Below are 25,015 nucleotides of genomic sequence, written 5' to 3' on the forward strand. Positions count from 1 at the left end.
ACACACACACACACACATACTGGTACACACATGCAGATACACACATGTACATACACATATACAAACACACAGAAAGTCACAGAGAGAAGAAGAGCTGCAGAGAAAGAGATCTCATCTCATAAGGGGAAGAATGAAGCAATAATTCAGTGGTATTGAACTGCTGGCTGGCCAGAGAATCGATCTAACCACACCTCCTCTCCTCCTCCTCCTCCTCCTCCTCTTCTTCTTCTTCTCCTTTTACATCAGTTTTTTTCTGTCCTTTTACCCACTTTTCAGCTTCACCCGCCCTTTCCTCTCTCTTCTTTGCACTCTTTTGTTTAAACACCACCAAAAGATAATAAATGCACCTCTTCAGCGCCTCTCCTCTTTGGCACTTTCTCCCCTCCTCTTTCTTCTGTCTCTCTCCTCTGTTCACGTTTTTATTGTGAAACAGGAGTGGAGGATCTGTCCTCATGAAACTTCTATGAGTATTGATCTGCGGGCGGCTCTGGACTGAGAGGAGGAGTGAGGCTGGAAGGATTCAAGGAGGAGTGATGGAGGAATGGTTGGATGGATGTGTGTATGAAAGTGGCAGAAGGTGTAGTTAAGAGAGAGGGGGGAAAGAGACGGAGCAGAACAGGGGGAGGAGTTGGGGGGGGGATTCGTGCTGAGATGCTTTCATGGGCAGCAGGGTGGCAGAATGAGTCGAGATCAAACAGGTTCAAGCCTCAGTGTCACCAATCATCTCATCCATTCTGCTGAGGTGTCTTTGTTTGTTGTTTACATATTTGAGGATGTGCATCCAGCTGGGAAAATTTCATGACAACATATAGTATATATGGACATTTTCAGCTTTTAGGAATAGCAGAAGGTGCTGGAAGATTATATATAATAAAATTACTTTATATATTTCTATGAGAGACCTCGCATACCACATGTCCACAGAACATGAGACTCACTGGACTATTGGGGGATGTCATTTGGGCTACTTGTTCAGTCTGTGTTGTGTTGTTGCCGCTTCTCTTGGCCACTCTTGAAAAAAGAGATCTCCACAAGGACATCCTGGATGGAGAGTAAAATCTATATTTACCTTTTTCTGACAAATACCTCTTGTGACTGTGCGAATAAAGAGAAGTAAAGATAGAATAGCGTGATGTTGTCGTAGCCTCGCAAAACCTTCACAGTGTCATGGGGCATAGTTGTAGTAAACATACAAGTGACACTGATGACACTTTCTGTCATCACTGCCTTCCTCTTCCTCTTCTCATCTAATATATTAATCTGTTCTGGCTGAAATACCTACAGCTTTATGTTCTGTTTTCAGTTTCCATGTCTTCTCTTTTCTTTGATGTGATGCATGTGTCGTTTGTTGCATGCGGCCACATGTGTCCAGATAAAGAAATGATAGCATTCACATTAGAGGATGTGCATATTCATAAGACTTATAGGAACCGTCACCACTGGATTTTAGGTGCTTAAGAGGAACATCTACTTCGAGCAACAGTTAAATAGACTAGTGTTTACTCTCTTAGGCTTACTTCCACTCAGTGATATGGATCATAAAATAAACATTTTCTTTCTGTTGTTTACAGCATTTATGCTTTGTGATGTATGTATTTTTAATTTATAACATGGCTTACAGACACTTAGATACACAACGTTACTTTTACTGTAAGTGTTTTCATTCTATTCAGCAGCAGAGACAACTGCATTTAAGAAGCTCTTAACCGTGTTCACGTATACTTGCTCGTAAGTGCTGCTTTGGGAAACGAGTGTAAAAATTAAAGAGCGTTGGGGTAGAAACACTATTACTATCTTAACTACTAAGACCAGTCATTATCGAGAAAACAGAGCCCTGTTTTGTCGTTCAGGTTGGACGACTCGTTGGGGTAGTTGGTACCCTCTTTGAGAGTTTCTCAGCAGAAGCCAAACAGCTGGAGGCTCATGGGCAGAAGCCCAGTTCGACTTCCAAGTGTCCAAGCATCCCAACATACACACCTACATGACAGAAAGGCTCAGTGTGTAAACTAAAGAGAGACTGCCTGCTTATAAATCACTGGATACATATAATGATGTACTCTGTGCTGGAAGGGATGTTTCCTCTTGGGATATTGAACATTTTCCATCCATCCTTTTTTACGATCCACACAGTTTACAGCACAACAACAACCCCTCCTCAACTCCCCTCACCAGATCCGCTACACTGTGTTCAGTTTTCTGCCCCATCTGAGCACGCACATCTCAAAACAGCATCACAGGGAAACCCGTCTGTATGGTTGGAGATAAATATATTCAGTGTTTGTGGGTGTCAGTGTGACTAGTGTTCCTATGGCGAATGCACTTCGACTGGTATTACCGAGGCCTTTTACAGCTGATGTGTAATCAATTGGACGGCTTCTGCTGCACTGATACTATTTCTGTTTCTGCGCGGAAAGAAACCACCAAAGAAATCATTTGAGAAACCTGACCTTTTGGCTTCAAAGTACACGCACACACACACTGTACGTTAGCACATATACACAGACTTACACAAACCCATAAACGCACTCAAACATTCACACACCATCCAACGATTTAAGGTACATATCGTTCTATTAATAAAGAGTCAGTTGGAGGCACTTTAGGCCTAAGGCATCGAAACCACTCTAAGTCATCCTGTTATGTATGTGTCTCTTTGAATGTGTGTGTGTCAGTGTGTGTGTTATATTAGAGTTGGAATCGGGTAAACGTCTCCAGAGATGTACAGAGTGTGTATCTGACATTGGCAGTTAATTCTGACAGTTGATATCCCTCCGACTGTTAGGCAGCTGTTTTTGTAGTTTTGTTTTTCTCAACCATAACTGAGAAAACTCCTCCTTCTCTCTCGCCTCTTCTCTCCTCTCACCTGATTTCTATTCTTTCACTGCTTCTCTCCTTATGTCTGTGTCTTCCTTCACTCTTCTCTCCTTGACCTACCTCCTCCAGTCCACTCAATCATGTTCATGTAATTATCATATATGAATCGTAAAAATCCTAATTGCTCCCAAATTTAAAATATGGACTTTCCTTGGAGTAGTAATTTTCATTACATCCATTCATTTTCAATTTTCAACATCTGCTCTTTTTACAGCTCACAATTTATGAAGTTATGTTGCTAACAAATTGAGTGGTTTAGGACATAACAGAATCCAGAAACTTGGGTGTGATTTGATAATAAAACACACACACACGCACGCTAAAAGAAACTGGAAAGCAACACATAACACATTCAGCTGCAAGTAATTTATCAGTGCTGGATGTGGAAAGTACCAAATATCACTCCAGCTGCAAACTTGGACATCTCACACACACACACACACACACACACACACACACACACACACACACACACACACACACACACACACACCCTCAACACCCCACACCTTCTTCTATTCATTTAGTGCAGCCTCTCTACATCTTCCTCTCTGTCTTTCTCTTTCTTCTTCTCTTCTTCTTCCCTCCATCTCTCACTCACACACACATGCGGTAACTTCAGCACAGGAGGTTCAACAACAGGGTGAAGACACATGTTCAGTACAGACAATTAAACACAGAAACACACATGCAGACGCCTACGCATAATACTTTAAACCCTCACACAGACTGACAGAGCTTTCAGACTTGATTGACATATTGATTGTGTAAAGACTGTAGAAAAACGTAATTGCAACATTAAAGTGAACACTAAGCGTTCTTTAAAACCGTTCAGATTATACCTGCAGCATTTTTTATCATACAGATGCTTTTGACACCATTAGTTACTCCATCAGGTCTATTCATCAATGCACATTTGCATGTAGAATTGAAACTTCTGCACTCCATCACAGGGCTGCTGTCGCTATAAATTGCTTAAAGGGTTATTCCACCCAAATTATTTCCTCCTTTACGTCTAGTGGTATTTAACCATGCAGATAGTTTTTGGTTTTATTTGCTCAGGTTTTAGACATTTCTGTTGCCACCCCAATACAGAGTGAGAATGATGGAAATTTGTGCCAAAGCACTGAAAAATGATCTTTGAAAAACTCAAAAGCGGTGTGTTCTTCCAGAAACAATGTTACTCAAGATAATCCACAGACACTTGCAGCAATGTTGTTTTTTTTTTAAATGGAAATACTTTCTACTAAGAAATAGTCCCTATAAAATCAGTCAGCATAATAAAGTGAACATTGTTTCTGGGATTTCGTAATGCTGTGGAATTTTTTTAAATGTAATTATACAATGCTTATACCAGCATAAATTTAATTCTCTTTACTCTCATTGTATCGTGATCACCAATATCTCAAAACCTCAACAAATACAACCAAAATAACTTACTGCATTGCTACCGTACATACCACTAGAGGTAAGTGAAAAAATCTTGTTTGTGTAATTTGGGTGAACTGATCCTTTAAGTGGCAGTTGGCACACAGATTGACATATGTTTTTGTGTGCCAAACGAGAAAATACTTCCACCAACGTCAGTGGGTCTTGAATTACATTTTAGATTAATGTTGTAATGGATTTTTTCTTCATATATTTCGTCATGGAAACTCAGATTATTCATATCAAAGCATAAATGTCGTCAATACTGGGATAACGCCAGGCTAAAGTGAAGAAATAAGGGCACAACCCTAAAACATATTCACATCAGATACTAGAGCTTAGATGCTTATCAGGTATGAATACCAAAATTAACACATTTGTACACTGGCAGCCTCTCAGCACAACCACAGTCCACTGAGCAGCCTCACTGGAGCAGTTTTAGCATCCTGCTTTAAGAGAATTTCCACAGTATTTGTTGATGTGGTTTTCTTCCCAGCCAGATTTTGAACTGCCAACCTTTCAGTCACAAGCTCGCCTCCTCTAACCTCCAGGCTCTTTGAGATCATGCTGAGCAGGTTCATTATTTTCCAACCCAGTTTTACAAAAAACAAAACAAAAACAAAACTACTTGATACCAGCTTGGTACATGGGAATAAAATGTCACACAATGGCTGCACATTTTAAAAGCCATAATCTAACAGCCATCTTTTTGAAACAAGCATACTGAAGCATAGTTGACTCAGGCAAAGCTGATATAGATACAGATGGTGAGGTGGGAGATGCCCTCAGTATCTCTGAGATTAACCGTATAGCATGTCATCACAACATGCATGTACAAAAACATTAGGTTTTGCATCAAATGAATGTGTAGACAGACATTAAGTTATATTTAAAGTCTGCATATTTGTATTTTTCCCCATCAAGACTCATGAGTTATAGAAGAAAGGAGTTGTTTAAAGGATGGGTTCAACTTTTTTCAAAAGTGTCTTAAAATAATACTCAAAGGCCCACATGAACACTGAAACAGTTATGACTTGTTGTTCATACTGGCCATTAAAAGATTCCTTCCTAACGCGCTTCCAATTGAGGAAATGGGTGAAAAAGAGGGAACTTTATACTAAAAAAAAAATGTAATTTTGGAAGATATACTCTTGGTTTATCAACTCAGATGGCTGAAGCCTCATATTAACTTTTAGATAAACTCTGGAATATATTTTTGCACAGAATGAGGACTGTGGATTTCGTCCCGCATTGTTAACATGGACAATGCATTAGAAAGGTCAGTAAGAACAGGAGGAATGATTACAGCGAGCGTAAACTGTTTGAATGTACATATGGACATGTGAGTATTGTTTCAAGACATGAAAAAAATGTGAATATATCCTTTAAACATCTGCCATGACTTTATTGGCTGGACTTTTTTGTTACACCCACAAGCGCAGCATGAATTGTCCACTGAAGATTCACTCTTTTCCAGACTTGGAAGTGCCTATTTCATGAGATCTTTAAGCATCTTCTGTCAGGATAAAGTAGGAAACCAGAATAAGAAGAACAAGAATAAACAATAAAACGCATTTTTTTCTTCCCCTTTTTACTCATTATCCCTCTCTCTGTTTCTCTCTGTCTTCTGCAGCGCTGAACGAGCCAACCATCGACTACGGTTTCCAGAGGCTTCAAAAGGTCATCCCTCGGCACCCCGGGGATCCCGAGAGGCTGCCAAAGGTACCGAAACAATTTATATTCAACCTTTGCACCTTTATCTGATGCTCTGTCCCGTACTTAGTAGCTCTTCAAAAAGACAAACCTGTAACTTCTCAGTTACATTGAGCTACGCTGACATAAATTCAAAACACAAAGAGCAAAATGAATTTGTGTTTTATTTGTTTGTTATGTGTGTGTTATGTGTTCTCAAATCTCCTGTGGGTTGTTTCTTTACCTCTTCATGAACTCATGCATGTGTGTAAGCTGCTTTACCCCGTTTATAAGCTGAGTGTTTGAATCTTCTGCAGATCAGAGAGTCATTCATATCTGATTATTTGTTTATCAGCTGCAGATCAAGCAGAGTGTTTAAAAGGATCAGCAGATGTAAACAATTAGCACCAAATGATGAGCTCTGCTTTGATACCAAACCCTGTCATCTTGATCTGTACATGCAGGGAGATTTTTCATTGTGCGTATGTATGTGTGTGAGTGTGTGTGTGTGCGTGCATGTGTGCGCATGTGTGTGAGCTTACCAAGTTGACTCGGTTCAACTCTGAACTTGCCAACCTGGGTGGGCGGGGTCATGACCTTGTAAACAGCTGCCGTTGATTGGCTCCCCATCCGCACTGGAGCTGATCCAGGATTGGCAGTCTTAGCTGTGACATCATCAAAGAATGGGCGCTGGTCATGCTGTGATGATGTGGCGATGACGTGATGTCATCATGGCCGTGCCGACACCCTGGCTCCTGCACATGTGTTAACAATCGCACATAATGTAATGTGCGTTATCATTATACATCTCAAACACTCCACACCTCAAATGTGGAGTCTGTGGATCCAGAGTCACAAACATTTTTGCTTTCACTTGCTTACAGTATACTGTTGTGTTTTTAATCTCAGACAATAATGAGGTTTGAGGACTTTTTCACAGAGGGCCATTCTCTTTAACTTCTTCAGGGTTTCAGGGTCCTGGTGTTGTGCATGCTGGCTCACTGTCACACTGTCGTGGTTTACTGGGACACTCAAATAGATCAGAGCCATCGTTAATGTTATTCGTACCAGCTGTGCTTTTCTGAACGTGACAAGTCAGACCTATTATTTCTAAATCTGGGATTGAAACCTACAGTTTGCAAACATGAGACAATGGGAATCACATGATTGATGAAGGTAGCTGATGCTATACGTATTTGCTGGTCACCTGGGGATTTAGGCAGAGCTAAAGGCTAAAAGTAGATTTTGGATTGGTTCAGTGAAATGAGGAAGATGAAGTATTACTGATTGTTAAAAACTTGGGATCACAATATGTGCAGGAACTATGTTACAGATGGTTCTAGGTAGATACAGTATGAGGTTAGGATTCGTTTTTTTAACAGAATAAGCAAGAAGTAGTTTATTGGTATGGTCCCGTATTCCAGGAATCACATCCATATTAGACAATTCACACTTCACGGTTTACGTCCATTGCCAGCATTCTGTGCCAATAAAGGAAGTAGTTTGCTTGTAGTGAAACAGAAAGTAAGTGCGTGAAACTGGGGGAGGTGGATGGTTTCCATCTGGATATCACATCCTAGAATTGGTGTTTGCCTTTGTATTAACTGTAACTACAACTATTCCCTAACCTTAACCCTGATCATACCTTAACCATGGCTTAATGCCATAACCACAATCTTTCTCTAACTGTAAATATTCTGGAGTACCAAGCACAGATATTGTACATAGATAGTGAGAATTTCTTAAAAACTTTGAAATTGGATGTAAAAGAGATCATTATTGAATGTAGGTACAGAACTATGAGAGCTGTTAGCTGTTACAGCGACATGACTTTCATCACTAGTACCACCCAGTACAAACTTGTGTGGGTTTTGCGTGGAGACATCTGAAGTAGACCAGCTGCAAACAGGTGAAGGTTAGTTTTAGAGTCCCATCGGTGTCATTCCATGTTTTACTACAGGCAGGTCTGAGAGCTACATTGTCTTTGACAGTAAATAGATATGCCTAGTAGCATGTAGATTTTTGCCAACAGTGCTACCTATTCTGTACATTTTTGCATCTAAAAAATCATAGTAGTCACGGTGTTAGTTAGGGTATATTTTTAAATGTTAATTAATGCTGATTTAAAAGATTAATTGGAAGACTGCAGCAAAATTTATACACATTTCCATGACAAACCACAAGGATGTCTTCATTTTTTGATACCACTGACCACTGAAGATCTGACAGGTTGAAAAAGCTTTTTTTTTTTTTTTTTTTTAACTTTTTTTAAACTGACTAAAGCATAAATTGTGCAAAAGGTTGTAGGAATCAGGAATGGAGCAAATGAATGAAGTCAGAAATCAGAGAAGATTTAGTCATTTTAAGGGATTTTACCTGCATGTGACCAGGCCTGTTGTGTTATAGCAACTTACAATAAATGCAATAAGTTTCTGCAGAACATTTGTACAGGAAATGATGTCAGTAACATGAGGTGTGTGATACCAGAAGTGATGTTAGTTCTACTTTCTGGTAAAGTCTGAGTCAGTACAGGGAAATGATTGGCTCACTTTTGGCACACATAAACACAAACTCATGTGCATGCAGACAAACACACTCACTGCATAATGGTCAGAGCATGACCTTGTTAAAACAGAATATGTAATGCTTCCACCTTTTCTGCCATAGGTTTCTGCTGAAATGTAAAGGGGATATAAAGCTTTACCTCCTCTCCACACTTCTTGTTAGATTTATTTATACAGCGGGTAATGTGATTGCAATCTAATTGGTTAGACCTGCATTGTGAGCTGTCAGTTCCCATGAAGCAGCATGGAAAATGATGTGGTTGCTACTTAACTAGTTAGCAATAATTCTTGGTTTATTCTCCTTTTTTAAAAAAATTTCCCATCACTGTATGTTGTGGTTGTTTCTGTAAAGCCAAAACACTGCACAGAAGAGTGCAATTAACAGTTTGAAAGTGGCAAACTTAAAGAGGAAAAAAATGAAAAATATTGCTTCATCTAAGCATTCGCCAGCACATTTTCTTTTGTGGCTCATACCTGTCAGGGGGAATAAAACAAACGAGCACATTACTTCAATTAAATTGGTCCATAAATACCTTAAGAACCAAATATTGATATCACTTCTGACCCCAATCCACAATAAAGCACTTTTCTAGGGCCTAATGTATTTTCCTTATCCCCATGGATAACTGGTCAAGCCTATTATAAGCAACATGATGTCACACAAGATATTTCCAGGCAAAGCTACAATGAGAACCGTCAATGCAACCAGAGTAGTTGGATGCATTGATTAGGTATCAGATCCAACCAACGGACGAGACTAATCAGAGCGAATCCGGCAGAAACTTCCAGAGTTTTTACTTCATGAGGGGCACTTCACTATTTTTCAGTTCACAGAGCATAAAATGAAATATTAGAAAACAGTTTGACGTTTGAAGAAGCTCAAATCTCCCGTCTTGATGACAAACAGCGTTTAAATTGAGTGGAACATGTGACTGCTCCACCTTCCTTTTGCTGCAAACTGTTCTCTGTTTAGAACAAGGTTCCTCGTACATGTTTGTATCTGTTTCTGTGTATGTGTACGAGTGTGTGTGTACTGTACTTGTGTGCAGTGCTGGGTAATTTATCATAGTGTTGCCTAGTGGTCGATTGAGACTTTATTACTGCTGCCCACTAGCAGTCACTGTGTGCCTGTGTGTGTGTGTGAGAGAGAGAGAGACTGTATATGTATTTCTCTTATCTCTTATCTTATTTGGATGCTGGATGCATGTGGGAGCAATGTGAATATATTCTTTTGTTTTTGTGTTTGCAGTATGTGAGGAGGTTATAGTGTGTGTGCACTTAAATGTTTTGGGGACATACATCAGTTTACAGTCACATTGTGGGGACTTGCCTCTCTTTTGGGGACAAAACAAGTCTGTGTGCAGTTCTCCTCCTTCAACTTGACAAAAGCAAGTTCCCGTAATGTAAATCATTAAATTTTAGTTTAAGATTAAGGTAAGGTTAAGGTAAGACAATGTAGTGTCCTCTGAAGTGATGGAAACCCAACTGTGTGTGTGTGAGTTGATATGAGTAGGTCGGTGATGGAATATAGTGGGTGTTTTGGTTGGCGCCACACATACACACACACACAAACACACACACACACACGCACACGTCTGCTTGTCGCGAGTATCGATCAGCCCTTTTATTGAAGTTATAAGAGTTTGTTGCCAGCACTATAAAGAAGGCAGACAGACAGACAGACAGACAGACAGACGGGGCAGTGGGGTGTATGAGAGGATTACGAGTGGACAGCCGATTCTATAATTGTTCAGTGAACATTCAGGGGATTTTGCTGGCCACACACACACTCTCTCTCTCTCTCTCACACACACACACCAGTGTTCAGCTGCCAGTTTGTGTCATAGTGATCTCTTCAGCATCCATCCATATGTGCGCTTATAGTTGCTATATACAGTGAAACACGTACACACAGTGAAGCCTGAAGATAGATAAACTGTGTTCCCACTGTCCTGTTTAACACTATTGGGGAACACTTTGAAGTTACACAGAACAGCCTGGGACTTTTTTTGTTTGTTTGTGTATTGTTTTTAATTTTAGCATGGGTGGACTGAGGACTCCAGCTGTTTTATGTCCCAGTTACACACTGTCAGACCTGCAGCTTCTCAGTACAGCCACAACTCACAAGAATGCTGCAAATACTCTGTTTTTTCATGGAGGCCTTCTAAATCTCTGTTCTGAGTTTAAGAATCTCAACTCAACACTGAAAATGTTTGATAATCAAGAACAGAATTTTGCCATAAAACAGTTTTTATACTCTGATCACCTGTGTGGGCAATCTGCCAATAACTAAGCGAGTAAGAAGCAGAAATGCCTCTCTGGATGCACAAAGAAATCAATCACCACTCTTGGATTGTAGTACCGTCCTCACTGCAGCGGAAAACTGGTGGAAGAAAAAAAGCAGCACTAAAGACAATAATGGTTCTCACGGGTTTTGGATTATTTTGTAAAATGTAATGAATAAAAGGTGATGTCATTGCACAAACTGCACTCTTGCGTGAAAGTTTTAAGCACGAACATCCGTCTGTGTCTGCATCCATCCTGAACCCAGATCATGGGAATATGCTTCTGTGCTTGCTAGGAAAGAGACACACAACAGCATATTAGTGTATTAATGTGACTGTAAGATAAATATATTAAAGTTATACTGTGTGTTATTATACAGCATAATTCTTGCCCGCTCGCATCTGTCCATTTACTTTATAGCAATTGTGCTGCATCTAAAATCTTTAGAGTTTTGCAAAAACATGGAACATGTTGTTTTGCTGAATTTTGAAAACAGAATTTAAGTGACAGCATCCAAAAGCAATGCGGAAAAGCAGAAATGTCTGTAGTTGAAGTTGGGGTTCAAGATTTCAGTGTTTCCCAGTGAAGGAGTTCAGGTTGGAAAGGTTGACCAGTGTGTGTCACCCCGTTACACTGTGTGATTTCCTGTGTGACTCACTCAGCTGACATGGCCATGCGACTCATTTTGATGATATCATGCATTGTACTGAGGTCATGTCATTGGCATCACCAATATGAGTAATCCTAGTGATGCATGAACATAAAGACATGGAACTCTCTCTGTCTCTACTGAATATATATCTGTCACTCGCTCATGTGTCGATGCCAGCATCATCTCAACTCCGCTGAGAAGAGATGAAATCTGAAACCGCACGTCCTAACACTATCTCACCGAGTGAGAGAAGATGTTCCCCAGAGGATGTGTGTGTGTGTGTGCACGGATGTCAATACTTGTGTGTGTGATTTTTCGCCACATCCCTCTGAGCCCACATGTAAAGTATGACATCATCTCTGTGCAAGGTGTGACCCTGCATGTATGGCATCCCTAATGGGACATTAGAAGCGGATCAAGCGGCTAATGTACCGGCATTAGGGAGGAATAAGTCATATGTGTGTCATGTCTGTACCGGCCTGGCACACGCACGTTACATACACATCTGACCCCCATGGATGCTCAGCTCAGCGTTTCCTGGTTCTAATGCATAGAACATGTGTGTGTGTGTAATGTATGGTTATCACATTAGGGCTGGTCATAACTCAGACTGTAAAAGCACCCAGACACCTCCTGTTATTCTTTCTCGCTGCCAACAGATCTGTCTTTGCTTTCACTCATCCCCTGCTTCTCTTTCTGCCTGTCAGTCAACCTGTCTGCATATTTACCTGAATACAACTGCTCAATAAACAGACAAGAATAGATTAAACTAAATGTTTAAAAAGTATTGATGAGTTAAATAAATTTAATCAAGGACTTGAATCTTTCATTCAATCAGATGGCTTTGTTGAGATTGAAACAGATTTTTTAAAAACCGACAAGACATGAAAATGAAATGACAGATGGGTACATGTCAGGCGTACATTGCATAAATATTTGACAATCACACAAATCAAGGCAAACATTAAACATTAAAGCTTTAACATCTGGCTTTATAGCAGCAATTACAGGAATCAAAGAAAATGGCAGGAATCTCAGATTTAAAAATAAGCATTTCAGAGTCGGTTTCTTTAGCTCTACTGTCATAATTCGTCATATTCATCTACTGTAAACCCAGAAATCATTTGATGGAGGGCTAAATGCAGAAGGAGAAGGTCAATCCCAACACAGCCCAGTGTGCACTGAATTAATGATTTGCATGTCAATTAACATTTTGACATCTTAGTTTGGTTGAAAAGTGAACTTTTTTATTTATTTATTTATTTATTTTAGAAATCACCAGCATATCAATGACTACATTTCAATGTGTAATTTGACCTGCTTGGCAATGAAGTATAGTCATTTATATGCAGTTGTATGTAATTTAGACAGACACTTAGACAGGCCCAGTGTTAAGCAACAGTATATGTTTATATGTCTTTCAACCTGAAAACCTGAAAACCACTGAATCCATCTCACAGTACTGTGAAAATGTGACTCAGTTCAACAGAATTGATGCCTGAAAGATATATTTAGTCCCAGATTTCACAGGAAAACAACTTTGGTGCCACAGTTAGATCTGTTTCCAATGTTGCTGCAAGCTGTCCTACTGACACATGTTTAGACCCTCAGGATGTCAAAGCCAGATTATTTTGACTTTTTGATCAGTTTTGAAACATAAATGACACCAACAGTGTTGATCTTTCAGTCTCATTCACATCCACACAATGCAGCTGGAAGCATTTTTATTCTGTATTAAGGAAGCGGTAATCTGACAAACAATGCTTTCTTAGTTACAGATGCAGCCTGGGAGAGATTAATTAGGCAATGTGAGTTGTGGGGTGTCTAAATATGACGATAAGACGTAAACAGGCAAACTATTCAAAGTGCATCGATCCCTGCAGTCAGTAGCTATGACTGATGTAGCGTCACAAGCCAGCAGACCTGATAATGATGATGTTACTAGAGGATCATCTTTCCTTCCCGTTTATCAGCTACTGCCTTACCGGAACCACTCGAACATTCAGGATCAGGTTTCTGTGAGTGTGAGTGTGTGTGTCTGTGTGTGCGTGTGAGCTGCTCTGTTCGCCAGTCTAATGATGAGAGGTTAACAGAGAGCCAGCTTGGCCATAATAATGTGTAAAAGATTGAATTTAGCACCATGGGCAGGCACACTGAAACTGCTGACTGGCTCTGTGACCTCTCATATCCTCACACACACACACACACACACACACAGGGATGGAGAGGCAATATGTTCCACCACGCAAAAACACACAGGAGAGCACGCATGGAGCCAACCATAAGTGTGTGTGTTAGTGTGTGTCACACAGCGCAGGTTAATACTGTGAAGCACAGAGTAATTTTCTCTCTGTCGCCGGGCGGCCTCACGCTGTGGAAACGACAACACATTAACTGTTAAACAAGACACCTTAGACCCCGGGGTGGGAGCTGAGAGGAGAGGGAGAAGCATAGAGGGGTGGCTGGGTATAGGAAGAGAAGAGAAACAATAAAGAGACTGAGAAAAATAGAAAATTGTAAAGGGGGTTAGTGGGTGGGGAAGCTAAAAAAGACAATTCCCAATGTGGAGTCAAAGCGTGAAGAAGGGAGCGGTGGAGAAAAAGGTGAAAATGGACCAGGGAAGCAGAAGAGGAGGAAGAAGAGTGTGGAGGAAAGACTTAGATAAAGAAAAAGAGGATGAAGAGGACACAGAAACATCAAATTCAGGATTAATTTAAAACAACTTCTATCACAAGAGATTTTAGACAATAAAAATATAAAAGTAAATCAGAAATTTTGCCATTTGAAAGGTTGTCCGGACTGTAACTCCAACAGAGCCACAGAACTATTAACAACAAATCAATGTGGTCTGATTTGAGCAGCAATGAACAGCAGAAGATCCTACAGAGCACTTTAGATTTACTTTAGAGTATATTTTAAACACCTGTCACTTTAGGATGTCATTTAGATGCATAAAAGCACTTGACTTGATAGCAGATAATCTGCCTTTAAAAGCAGTAAAGAGCAATTTGTTTATCATGAATAGATGGTGAAATGGATGATGGTTGACGGTGTGTGTGGGGGAACGAAAGAGGGGAAGGAGGGATAGCATGTGTTTTTGTAAAAAAAAAACAAATTTTATGTGTGTTTTTTTTTCCAAGTGCAGTTGTGGGCCTGCCTTCATGTGTGTCTTCACACACATCCAAAAGACTACATAACTAAACATGTGTTTACACCTTTTTCTACTTTCTTTCTGTTTCTCTCAGGAGGTTATTTTGAAGCGAGCAGCCGACCTGGTAGAAGCCCTTTATGGTTTGCCCCATAATAACCAGGTAAGGAACAAACATACACATGCAAATATCCAGCTGGAAAGAGGACAAAGCGTGAAAGCATTTCTTTATCTGTTGTATTTATGGTGATTATTGTTAAGTGATTTCTTCTTCCTGTGTAGGAGATCATCCTGAAGCGTGCGGCGGACATTGCAGAAGCTCTCTACAGCGTTCCACGAGGACACACCCAGCTGTCTGGCTCCACCCACAGCGGCATGATGGGGGTCAACTCCTTCACTGGGCAGCTGTCCGTCAACGTCTCCGAGCCCTTACAGGCCAACCAGGGTAAGACTGAGAGTGTTTGTCATCTTATCGTCGTGTAGATTCATCTTCATTGTAACAACTTTGTAAATAATACACATTAACATCTCTGATATGGAAACACAAAATATCTTTAATTTCTATTTGAAAGAAAAAGAGTAAAGTTTTCCTTATTGTTGCATGACATATACACAATTATATATACAGTAATATAGGTTGCTCAAGCACAGTATCATAAAGAAAATACATGCAACGTAATGGTGGAATCATGTTTTGAGTTATTCACAAACAAACTGACAGGATCTGATATAACAAATCCTTCCTGTGTTATGATAAAAAGTGAGTTACTGTTTCAGAAAATGCATTTATAGTATGGTGATTGTGTAATATTTCTCGCAAAGAGCCAGCTAGACTGTTTTGTTCTGAGGCAATTCAGTTTAATGCTTAAAGATCCCCTCCAGACAGATAATAATGTGTGTCTAATATGGTTTTTCAAGAAAAAAAGTATAATTACCATGTTAAAATCCATAAAACGGCATCTACTCCTTCTCCCTCATTAAAAAATCCTGAATCTATAAAAGTGCAAATATATTTCATTTCAAAAGTTTAACTGCTGGACACAGTCCAGTCTCCTACTTCACTGAAAAGTCCATTATCAGTCTCTGTGCACTGGAGGCTTCAAGTTTCCACATCACACTTGTGTTGTTTTGAATACTGAACCAGGATTGGCGCCAAACTAGTTGCATTGTCACAAATCATGCTTGTAGGCCCGCCCCTTAAAATCAGATTTTCAGTGAGCACAGAGAAACTTTCCACTTTCAGTAGATAAATGTGAAAACAGCCTTCAATTGTCAACTCTGCACATACATCATTCTGCACAGTGAAGTTTAAACATCCAACTGTAGGAACAAGAAGAAAAACACATTTTTTAGCGGAGAGAGACTTTAAGAAATTCTTGCAGCTATTCTGAAATCTCTGTAAACATGGAACTTTGCAGCATGTTGCTTAAAAACATAATAAAGCTTATAAAAACAATAATAAAGTCTGGTTATTTACTCCTTTATTGGCCACCACATATGCTTTCAATCATCAGTGATTTTATTATCTGTACACTTTCGCCTCTATAAACAGGAAAAGTAGTCAATTTTCTGAACATGTTTCATACAAATTTCCAACCTTAATCTGTGCAGAGCTACACGTCACTTTGACCAACTGTCCAATCACCACATACTCCTCTTCCTCTCCACCACATTTCCCGCAGGTTTCGTGCGCAGCAGCAGTAGCGTGTCTCCTCACGGTTACGTGCCCAGTTCCACACCACAGCAGACCAGTTACACCTCAGTCACCAGCACCATGAACGGCTACGCAAACAACGCCGGCATGACCAACCTGGGAGGCTCGCCCACTTTCTTGAACGGCTCTGCAGCCAACTCGCCTTATGCTAGTGAGTATACAAATGAACCAAACATGAACCAAAGTGAAGTAAAGGTACAAAAATCCACCTCATGTGTCATTAACTCCATAAACTACCACCACTTAACGCTGCATACATGTATATAATTCTGTAAATACACACCACATAAACACACACGTACATACCTGCAGACTCACAGATAAAAACAATGGTGTGTACACGCAAACACATTCTCAACCACATCCACACGTCTGTAGACAGAAAGTTAAAGTCTAAGATCTGCTGTGTGGAGGTTCCCCCATGGGGCTTTCTGTCTCTGTGTCTTCAAAAACAATCAGCAACTCACAGCTCACAACTCCATTTTGTCCTCGTCCATCTTCTCCCTCCTTCCCTCGCTGCCTTTCATCTGACAGCCACACCTCTCCTCTCTATGTTGGTTAATTGCATCCCTTTTACATTTAGCAGAAACCAAGTGGGCGATAGGGAGAGAGTGTGAAAGAGAGATACAGAGAGATGTGAGATGTTGTTTGTCTACCTGCATGATGATAAAGGAAAATGAAGTTGTGAACGTTTGACTTGAGATGATTTAACTTTAATGGAACCGTCATGTGCGACTTCTTGTATTTTTTGTACTTTGAATGACCAAATGTATGTGGGCATTACTAATCATCTCATCTCATTCCAAAACCATTCATACTGTATGCTGATGTGTGCAGCCTGCACTGTCCTGGCACAACTTTCAAAAAGATTTTGGAACCTAGTTGCGGGGATTTGCTCTGGATTTGGCCACAAGAGCATGAGCATATGAGCTCAGTCAAATTCTTCCACACCAAAGTCTGAAAACTTTGTGTACGGGGGAACTGTCATGTTGAAACAGGAAATGATCCTCCCAGAACTGTTGCCACAATGTTGGAAGCAAAGTATTTTCTAAAATATCACTGTATTAAGATTTCCTTCAACTGGTACAGAGAGGCTGAGCCTAAACCATGAAAAACAGACCAAAAGAAAATATGTCCACATACTTTTGGCCACATAATTTATTCTCAAAAAGCCAACTTCAAGCCAGTTTTCAAGCCATAACATCTTAAAAAATGTGTACTGCATATCATTACTCACATAATATGGATGATTTTCTAATTGATTAAACAATAAATTGGAAAATCATGTTCACTGAAGTAACCATTTTCTGTCTCTTTCCTTTACTCTCACCCTTCATCCCTAATCTACCCTTTTCTTCCTCATCCCACCTCGCTCCTTCCTTCTTCCTCTCTCCTTACTCCTCTACCACCACCTGCAGTTGTCCCATCTAGTCCCACTATGGCCTCCTCCACCTCTCTCCCCTCCAACTGCTCCTCCTCTTCTGGCGTCTTCTCCTTCTCTCCGGCCAACATGGTTTCGGCGGCCGTTAAGCAGAAGTCCGCCTTCGCTCCAGTGGTCAGGCCCTCCTCCTCTCCTCCACCCTCCTGTACCAGTGCCAACGGCAACGGGCTCCAAGGTAATTACCATGACAGCAGCCAGTCATTTAGAAGATGCTTAGAGGGAGGGCTTCCCCAGGAGATGATTTCAGGAGGATTTTTGCTTCTCTGGTGAATTTTTGAAGCTAATACGTCACTGGAGTCTCTGTTTTGTTTCACATCATCGTGTTAGTCTTCTCTGCTCATGTAATTCATCATCAGTGATGACACAGATGAGAATATCTGATTCATCCTGATGTGAGCAAGACGAAGAATATGGTGATATTAAAAAATGAAGGCAAATACAATTAAAGAAGTCTTCATACCTAAACAACATACAGGTATATGATTTGTCTGTGCCTTCCAAAAAGACCCAAATGAGTTTATCAAAAACTGACTGACACAAGCGTTGTCTCTGTCGCATCTGTGTTTACAGTTTCAAATTTCGCCACCTAAACCAATGTTGATTGTGGTAAAAGACACGGCTCAGAAAGCTGTCTTCAGTGTCAAAGGTCATGCACATTGTACACCCAATCATGCACATCGACCTCCTCCGTAAGACTAGAATCATGCTACATCCATACTTGCTACTTGTGCTACTTGTAAGCACAGGTTGAACAGACAAGTGTTACTCACATGCCTGCAATCAATTGTGTGTCAGGAAAATGTGACCATAGTTAATCATAAACATTTTAAAGATCATTTCTTGACCATATTTGACAGTCAAAAGTGTAGAGAGACGGGAAACATGGGTAGAAAGAGAGCAATGAGATGCAATAAAGGTCTGCAGCTGCAACCGCACCGTACACGCTGCAGCCATGTTGTATGTGTCTTAGCAGGCTACTGGGGCGCCCCGTTATAAGTATGTTTAAATGAACAATTTCTCTGATGAGGACAGTCTCAATCATTTTATTCAAGTCTGCTTTTTGTACTACTACATCTTTGGAATTAATAGTTATTCACTCTCTCTCTCTTCTCTCCTGTTTTTCCTCTTTACTTTTAACCCTTCCTCCTCTTATTCCTCTGACCTTTCACCCTTCTCTTGTCATTTTTCTGTCCCTATCGCTCTCCTTTCCCTGCCTGTCTCTCTGCCTCTCTCTCTCAGATCAAACATTTGTGGACTCTAGCAAGTACTCAACAGCCAGCTCTCTACAAGGCCTGGCCTTCACCTGAAGTATGTTCCTCAGCTCTCTCTTCTTTCAGTCTTGATGACTAATTAATTCTGTGATGAATGACTTCCTGGTTTTGTATCTTTTTCATTCTTAACCACTTTCCTGCTTTTTCACCCCGACTTTTTATTTGATGTCATACTTTCCTTGTCTATCTTTTTTCTCTCTCCATCTTCCTGTTTCATCATCACCTCTCCATCCTCTTCCTCCTAAAGTTTCCATCCATCTCCCGTCTCACAGCACAGATCAAGCCATTCTGTTGCTTGGTAACTCCCCCCTGTCTTCCTATTGGCTGGGAAAAAAAGACAGGAAGTTAGATATTTAGAAAGACCCCCCCAAAAAAAGACATTTGGCAGAGAGAATTTATTTCTCAACATCTCTGGCTTTGTTTAGCTGTGCGTGCATTTGCGCTTGCATTTCTTTGTGTGTGTGCGTGTGTGTGCGTGTGCAGAGACAGCATGTGCGGGGGTGTGGGAACTCAAAGCTTAGCCTCAAAGCATAGCTGAAATACCCACCCCACTTGCAGCTACACACACACATACACACACTTTCCTCTGTCACACACACTCGATGATCACACACTGGCAGCTTACTAGGGAGCGATCAACAATGACAGCTGTTCGACTCTCTTGACAGTTTATACTGTCAGTATACCTGCCCTGTGGTGTGTGTGCGCGCACGTGTGTGTGTGCACACTCGTGAAGGAAAAGAGAAAAAAACGGAGGCTCGACTGAAACAATAGCTGAGTTTTGTCAAGCTGGTACTAAAAATGAATTCTTTTCTCTTTACAGTTTTCACTTCTCATGAAATATAAAACCAGTTTTTAATTCCTTTCTCCAGTCTGCTGTGTATGTGTGTGTGTGTGTGTGTGTGTGTGTGTGTGTGTGTGTGTGTGTCATTTTGGGCTGGGCCCTTCTTCTCACATGTTGACACCCATCCCTCGGGTTTAAATACAACACACACACGCCATGATGCAATCTGTCAGGCACACACACACACACACACACACACACACACACACACACACACACACACACACACACACACAGACATACAGTAAAAGACACCAACTGTTCACATGCAGAATTAAATGTGTGTTTGTGTGTGTGTGCGGCATCACAAAGAGCCAACTTACATGATTTGTCCCTGCTTGATTTTACTGATTTATTCATCTATTGATGTTTTAAATGTCGCTGCAGTCACACAACTGCACAGATGGGAAAACATATTGATGTATTTACGGGGGAATTTTTTACGACGATGAAAATATTTTGGCTATTTTGGCTTGGTTTTAAAAATCTATTTTTTTTTCTCCCCCCCTTCCTCTCCCTCTGTTTCCCTCTTTCTCTCTCCACCCAACAGCAATCCCAGGAATGATCGTCCCACCCATGTAAAGGTGTGAGTGCATGCGCGTGTGTGTGTGAGTGTGTGTGTGTGTGTGACTGCGTGCGAGACGAACCAAGCACACTCACACCGATCCTGGCGGAGGATTTCGGTGCGAGTCAGACTCCGGTCAGGGACGGAAGCAGCTGTCCCGATCTGAAGGAACAAACCCAACTCAGGCCCTTTCTAACACAAGAACAACTGCAAGAAAACAAATGAAGAACAAAAAAAAACAAAGACTGTTTGCAAGGAAATAAGTTGTTTAGACTTTGTACACCTTGATGCTTTTATAGGAGAACGGCCACACCTACATTATGACTCTCCACAAACACAGGAAGTGTATTTATTTAGGAGAGAATCCACTTCCTCCCTCGAGTGATTGTTGATTTGTTTTTTTTTTTCTTTTCGTGCAACAATTAACGTGTGATAATCATCTTCTAACTATATCTTACATGAGGGATTTTCTATTTATGAAGTTTGGTCATTAATGAAGGAATATAATGTGAAGAATACCTGATGATGATGATGATGATGAGTAAAAGCAATGATGTGGGATTCATACAGGGTCAAATCCAGCCGACACAGACAAGCCAAACCAGACACACACACTTTCACTTGTCTTTGCCAAATCCATACTACCGTTACTCTCTCAGCACAAATACTCAGACTGAGAGCTCTTCCTCTGCATTTTATCGATCAGCCGGAGGATTCAGATGCTTACTGCCTTCGACTGATGCTGCAGTTTTAGCCATTGAAGAAATGCCAGTGTTTACTTTGAGCTTGCTTCACATACGTCTGCACCGCCGCTCCCTTGTGCTACAGTTTTCAGGAAGTGCAAATCAGTCTTTCAGCCAGTAGAAGGTGCACAGAGAAAGAAAATTCTGTCATTAAACAAGCAAAAGAAGGAAGTTATAACAGAAATTGTCTAATCGCAGTGCTAATTCAGGAATGGTTTGACGAAAGCTTCACGTTTGTTACAAATTATAATATAGAGTCATTCATAAAATCGGAGACCGTAAAAAGGCCATAAACAAGTGCAGCTACTTCCCCACAGGGGAGTGTGTGATTACTGGGTGCCAACAGCTGCTTCAGGATTTGACCCAACAGCTTTGCCACTGAATTCGTTCACGATCTGTTTTAAAGTCGGACACAGCCACAGTGACCTCTAAAAGAGGGAGAACATGTCTTAAAGACTGCTGCCATTTTGATTTTTCTTGTGTTTGAGATTTTCTTTCTGGAGTTTAGATGAATCCTTATTTGTTTTTTTTGTTTGTTTGTTTGTTTTTTTTTGGTTTGCTGTGTTCTTAATATTTTTATTGTGATCAGTCGGCCAATCAGATTGTGTTTCTTTTGTTACCTGCCCACTGATCCGGTTAGATTGATAACATGAGTGAGGAAAATTAACCAATGGTGTGTCTTAAATGCGCTGCAAAGAATGTCAAGTCACTACATCTTCAACTGAGTCTTAAAATCCTACTTTTTGAAATGTTGTGGAAACATCTGCCACTGAGGTACACTGCCTTTGCTCATTTTTAAAAGTGCAAATATGATGCAATCACAGTATTTCACCATATTTGTGTCCCATTTTTTACTTGTTGTCTTGAGATGTTACGATGAAAACATTGTTTGCAGAACATGAAAATTAGCCAGCGGTGTGTCTTAAAGGCCCAGGGTGTGCAAGAATGAGAAAAGCAGCTGATAGTTTGATGTACAAGTCACTTCTCCCTCAGCCCTGCAGTCTGAGTGTGTGGTGTGTGATTCAATAGTCTTAATTCATTTATTATCATGTTAATTTTGCCAAAGCCCATATTTGAGACATGAACGTCTACACAGTCTATGACGTTCAACATGTCATCACACACAGTCAGAAACAGTAAGAATGCCACGTACGACTGTCAGTGCTTTATAAAAGCATCGTTTATACATCTGCAGCAGGTAGTGTTCATAAATACATCTTCATGTTTCATTTTGTTTTTTGTTTTTTTTGTAATCTAACTCAATTACATTGCCCATGATTAGAAACTGAATGAACGTGGATACTTAACCAGACAGAAAACGTGACTTGCTTCAAATGAACTGTGCTGATTATCTCATGTTTTTGGTAAACAAGAATACATTTTATATTTTTGAAGGGTGCACTGTTCCGGATAATGTAAGAAATTACTGCAATTCCTGCAATTTTGAAGTTTACATGAAAATAAGTGAAAGCAACCCACTCAGACAGAAGTCAGTACTAAAGCAGTAATCAAAAATTTGGATGAAAGATCGGGGACAGTATCAAGAATGCAAAAAAGGCAACAAAAAAAAAAAAAAAAATTGAAAAAAATTGAAAAAACTTGTGATTTCAGGATAAACTGAAACCCTGAAAGAAATCCTGCAAACTCACATCCCTTAAGATGCTCCTCATTTGCTTTGTCTTCATGTTTAACAATTTTAATGTTATTAAGACATCTTATTTGCTTTTGTATTATAGTATCTGTTTATTAAAAGCCATACTTCCACTGCTAATTTCAATCAAACTTAAATAAGCCATGGTGTATTTTTTTTAATCATTTGTAAAGAAGCAGGAGGATGTTTTCCATTTTGTCTTGATTTTATCAATGTTGTTCATATCATTGTTGTTCAAATTAGCATCATTTTGTTGCATTATATAGGTGTAGAGTTTATAAATATGTCATTATGATTATCTGTGTTTGTCTTCCATGTGATGGATTTTAAGATGGAACAGAGTTGCTTAATGAAGATATTCCTCAGCCCTCGTGCTAAACATGAAACAGCCGGCTGAGAGAGATGGAAGAAAAAGTCTCTCCTCTTTCGCTGTTCTTTTCTTCTGCAGCCACTTCTCTTGCTTCAGTCAAGTTTTCTGTCCTCTCTCTCTCTCTCTCTCTCTCTCTCTCTCTCTCTCTCTCTCGCTCTCTCTCTGCTCCCTTCCTCCATTCATTTCCCTCTCCCACCTTGTTTTGATTGTGCTATTAATACTCTGTATGTTTGCCCTCCTTCTTGCTTCCCCTCACATTTCCTTTTAAAAAAAAATGAGCCACCTATTTATTTTATCTCAAATATGGGTCTGGAGACCACTTCTGTTTGTGTCTACATGTGAGAGTGTGTGTGTCTGAGCGTGTGTGTCATCATTTTTCCTCCGAAAGATAATTGTGATGTGTTAAAGCTGAGGGATGTTTTTTTTTTTATAGTACATATATAAATACCTGTACAGGAGGGAGTAAATAGAGGGTTTTGTTAAAGCAATCTGAAGCACTTGTCCAACAACAGTAATGACATTTATAATGGCTTGTCTGTGTTCAGGCTTATGAAGCACGGTGGTCATCATTCATACACACATTATTGGCAGTATCAGTGTGGAGGTGAAGAGAACAGAGGAAACTACTGTAAAGATGATAATGTTGATTTTTTTTTTTTTTTTATTATTTTGAAATTTGAAGTGTAAAATAACTTTTGGACTCTCACTATATTTAATTAAAGTTCTTTCTTCTCTGTGAAAATGTGTTGTTTTGTGGCGTTGTTGCTCAAACATTGCGTTAGTTTGTTTAGTTTATCAAGAAAATATGTGAGGAGCAGATTAAAGACACATACATGTAGTTTTCGGCTTTCTAACCAGGAAGACAAAAGGCACATAAGAACTTTGCTCACATGGTCCTGACAAAAAAAAAAAACTAGCACGTCATAATTTTTTGCCGTCTTTTGCAGAGTCTATACAACAATTTCTGTTTTGTGACGTCAACCCATGAGAGCACAGAGCGCTCTTCTGTGCACCGCTATGGGGTAAAGTGAGTGTTTTACACACCCTCAGGTGAGGAACATTATACCAAATTAATCACAGCTGTGGGTGCGACATCACCTTCTGCATACACACTGTATATATGCTGCTCACACACTCACCCTTTTTCCACCAACCAGGAAGGAAAAAGACAGCACACACTTTCACCGCTGAGTGATGATGGATCGTTCTTGGTTCACTTTCATTCATAAAACTGTGATTACATACATAAACATTTGGTGCTAGTGCTGCCAGGTGGAACAGTAAAGTTGGCCTCCCGACACCTTACCAATTACCTATGAATGTCCCAAAAGTCAAGCTATGATTGGTCAGGACCCAATGTGTAGTCTGTTATGTCTTTCAGCCAAGTTACTACAAGAATGTATGACTCTATAATAGCTTAATCTTACACAGTGACCATCCCTTAAAGCAAAAATATAATTTAGTTTAAGTGTTAGAGCTTCCGACACAGCGGTGAAAGCACAATTTCAACAAAAAGTCAAGCTGACTAAATGTTCACCTTGATGGATTACTTACCTCAATCTCAAGCAAGTCTGTGCAAAAAGTGATTTTACAGTTTTTTTTTTACTTTTGGTTACATGCATGATTCAATACTGAGTCCACATGTTCAAAACTCTTCACACTGTCAATACAACGGCAACAATTATCAACAAAACTGTGACAATATTTGCATTGCTCTCATACGAAAACCATTCAATGACTACAGCCTTCAAATTTCCTCACAACCAACCAAC

General features: G+C 40.1%; 1 protein-coding gene across 4 annotated transcripts in view; it reads left to right on the forward strand.

Annotated features, from left to right (window-relative positions):
* The window catches only part of LOC137195785 (transcription factor COE1-A-like), a 94,087-nt gene extending 70,113 nt beyond the window's left edge, over positions 1-23,974 (forward strand). For 2 of the 4 annotated variants that reach the window (XM_067608399.1, XM_067608400.1), the window contains exons 11-17: positions 5,936-6,024; positions 14,742-14,807; positions 14,927-15,089; positions 16,327-16,509; positions 17,777-17,974; positions 19,039-19,107; positions 20,465-23,974. In XM_067608399.1, coding sequence (XP_067464500.1) covers positions 5,936-6,024; positions 14,742-14,807; positions 14,927-15,089; positions 16,327-16,509; positions 17,777-17,974; positions 19,039-19,106 — 767 coding nt within the window. In that variant the 3' untranslated portion in view covers position 19,107; positions 20,465-23,974. The remainder of the gene's footprint in view (positions 1-5,935; positions 6,025-14,741; positions 14,808-14,926; positions 15,090-16,326; positions 16,510-17,776; positions 17,975-19,038; positions 19,108-20,464) is intronic. The other 2 variants (XM_067608401.1, XM_067608402.1) reach the window with 2 other exon arrangements.
* The last annotated feature ends 1,041 nt before the right edge of the window (positions 23,975-25,015 follow it).

The sequence above is a fragment of the Thunnus thynnus genome, chromosome 13 (assembly GCF_963924715.1).
Source record: "Thunnus thynnus chromosome 13, fThuThy2.1, whole genome shotgun sequence".
Classification (NCBI taxonomy): Eukaryota; Metazoa; Chordata; class Actinopteri; order Scombriformes; family Scombridae; genus Thunnus; species Thunnus thynnus.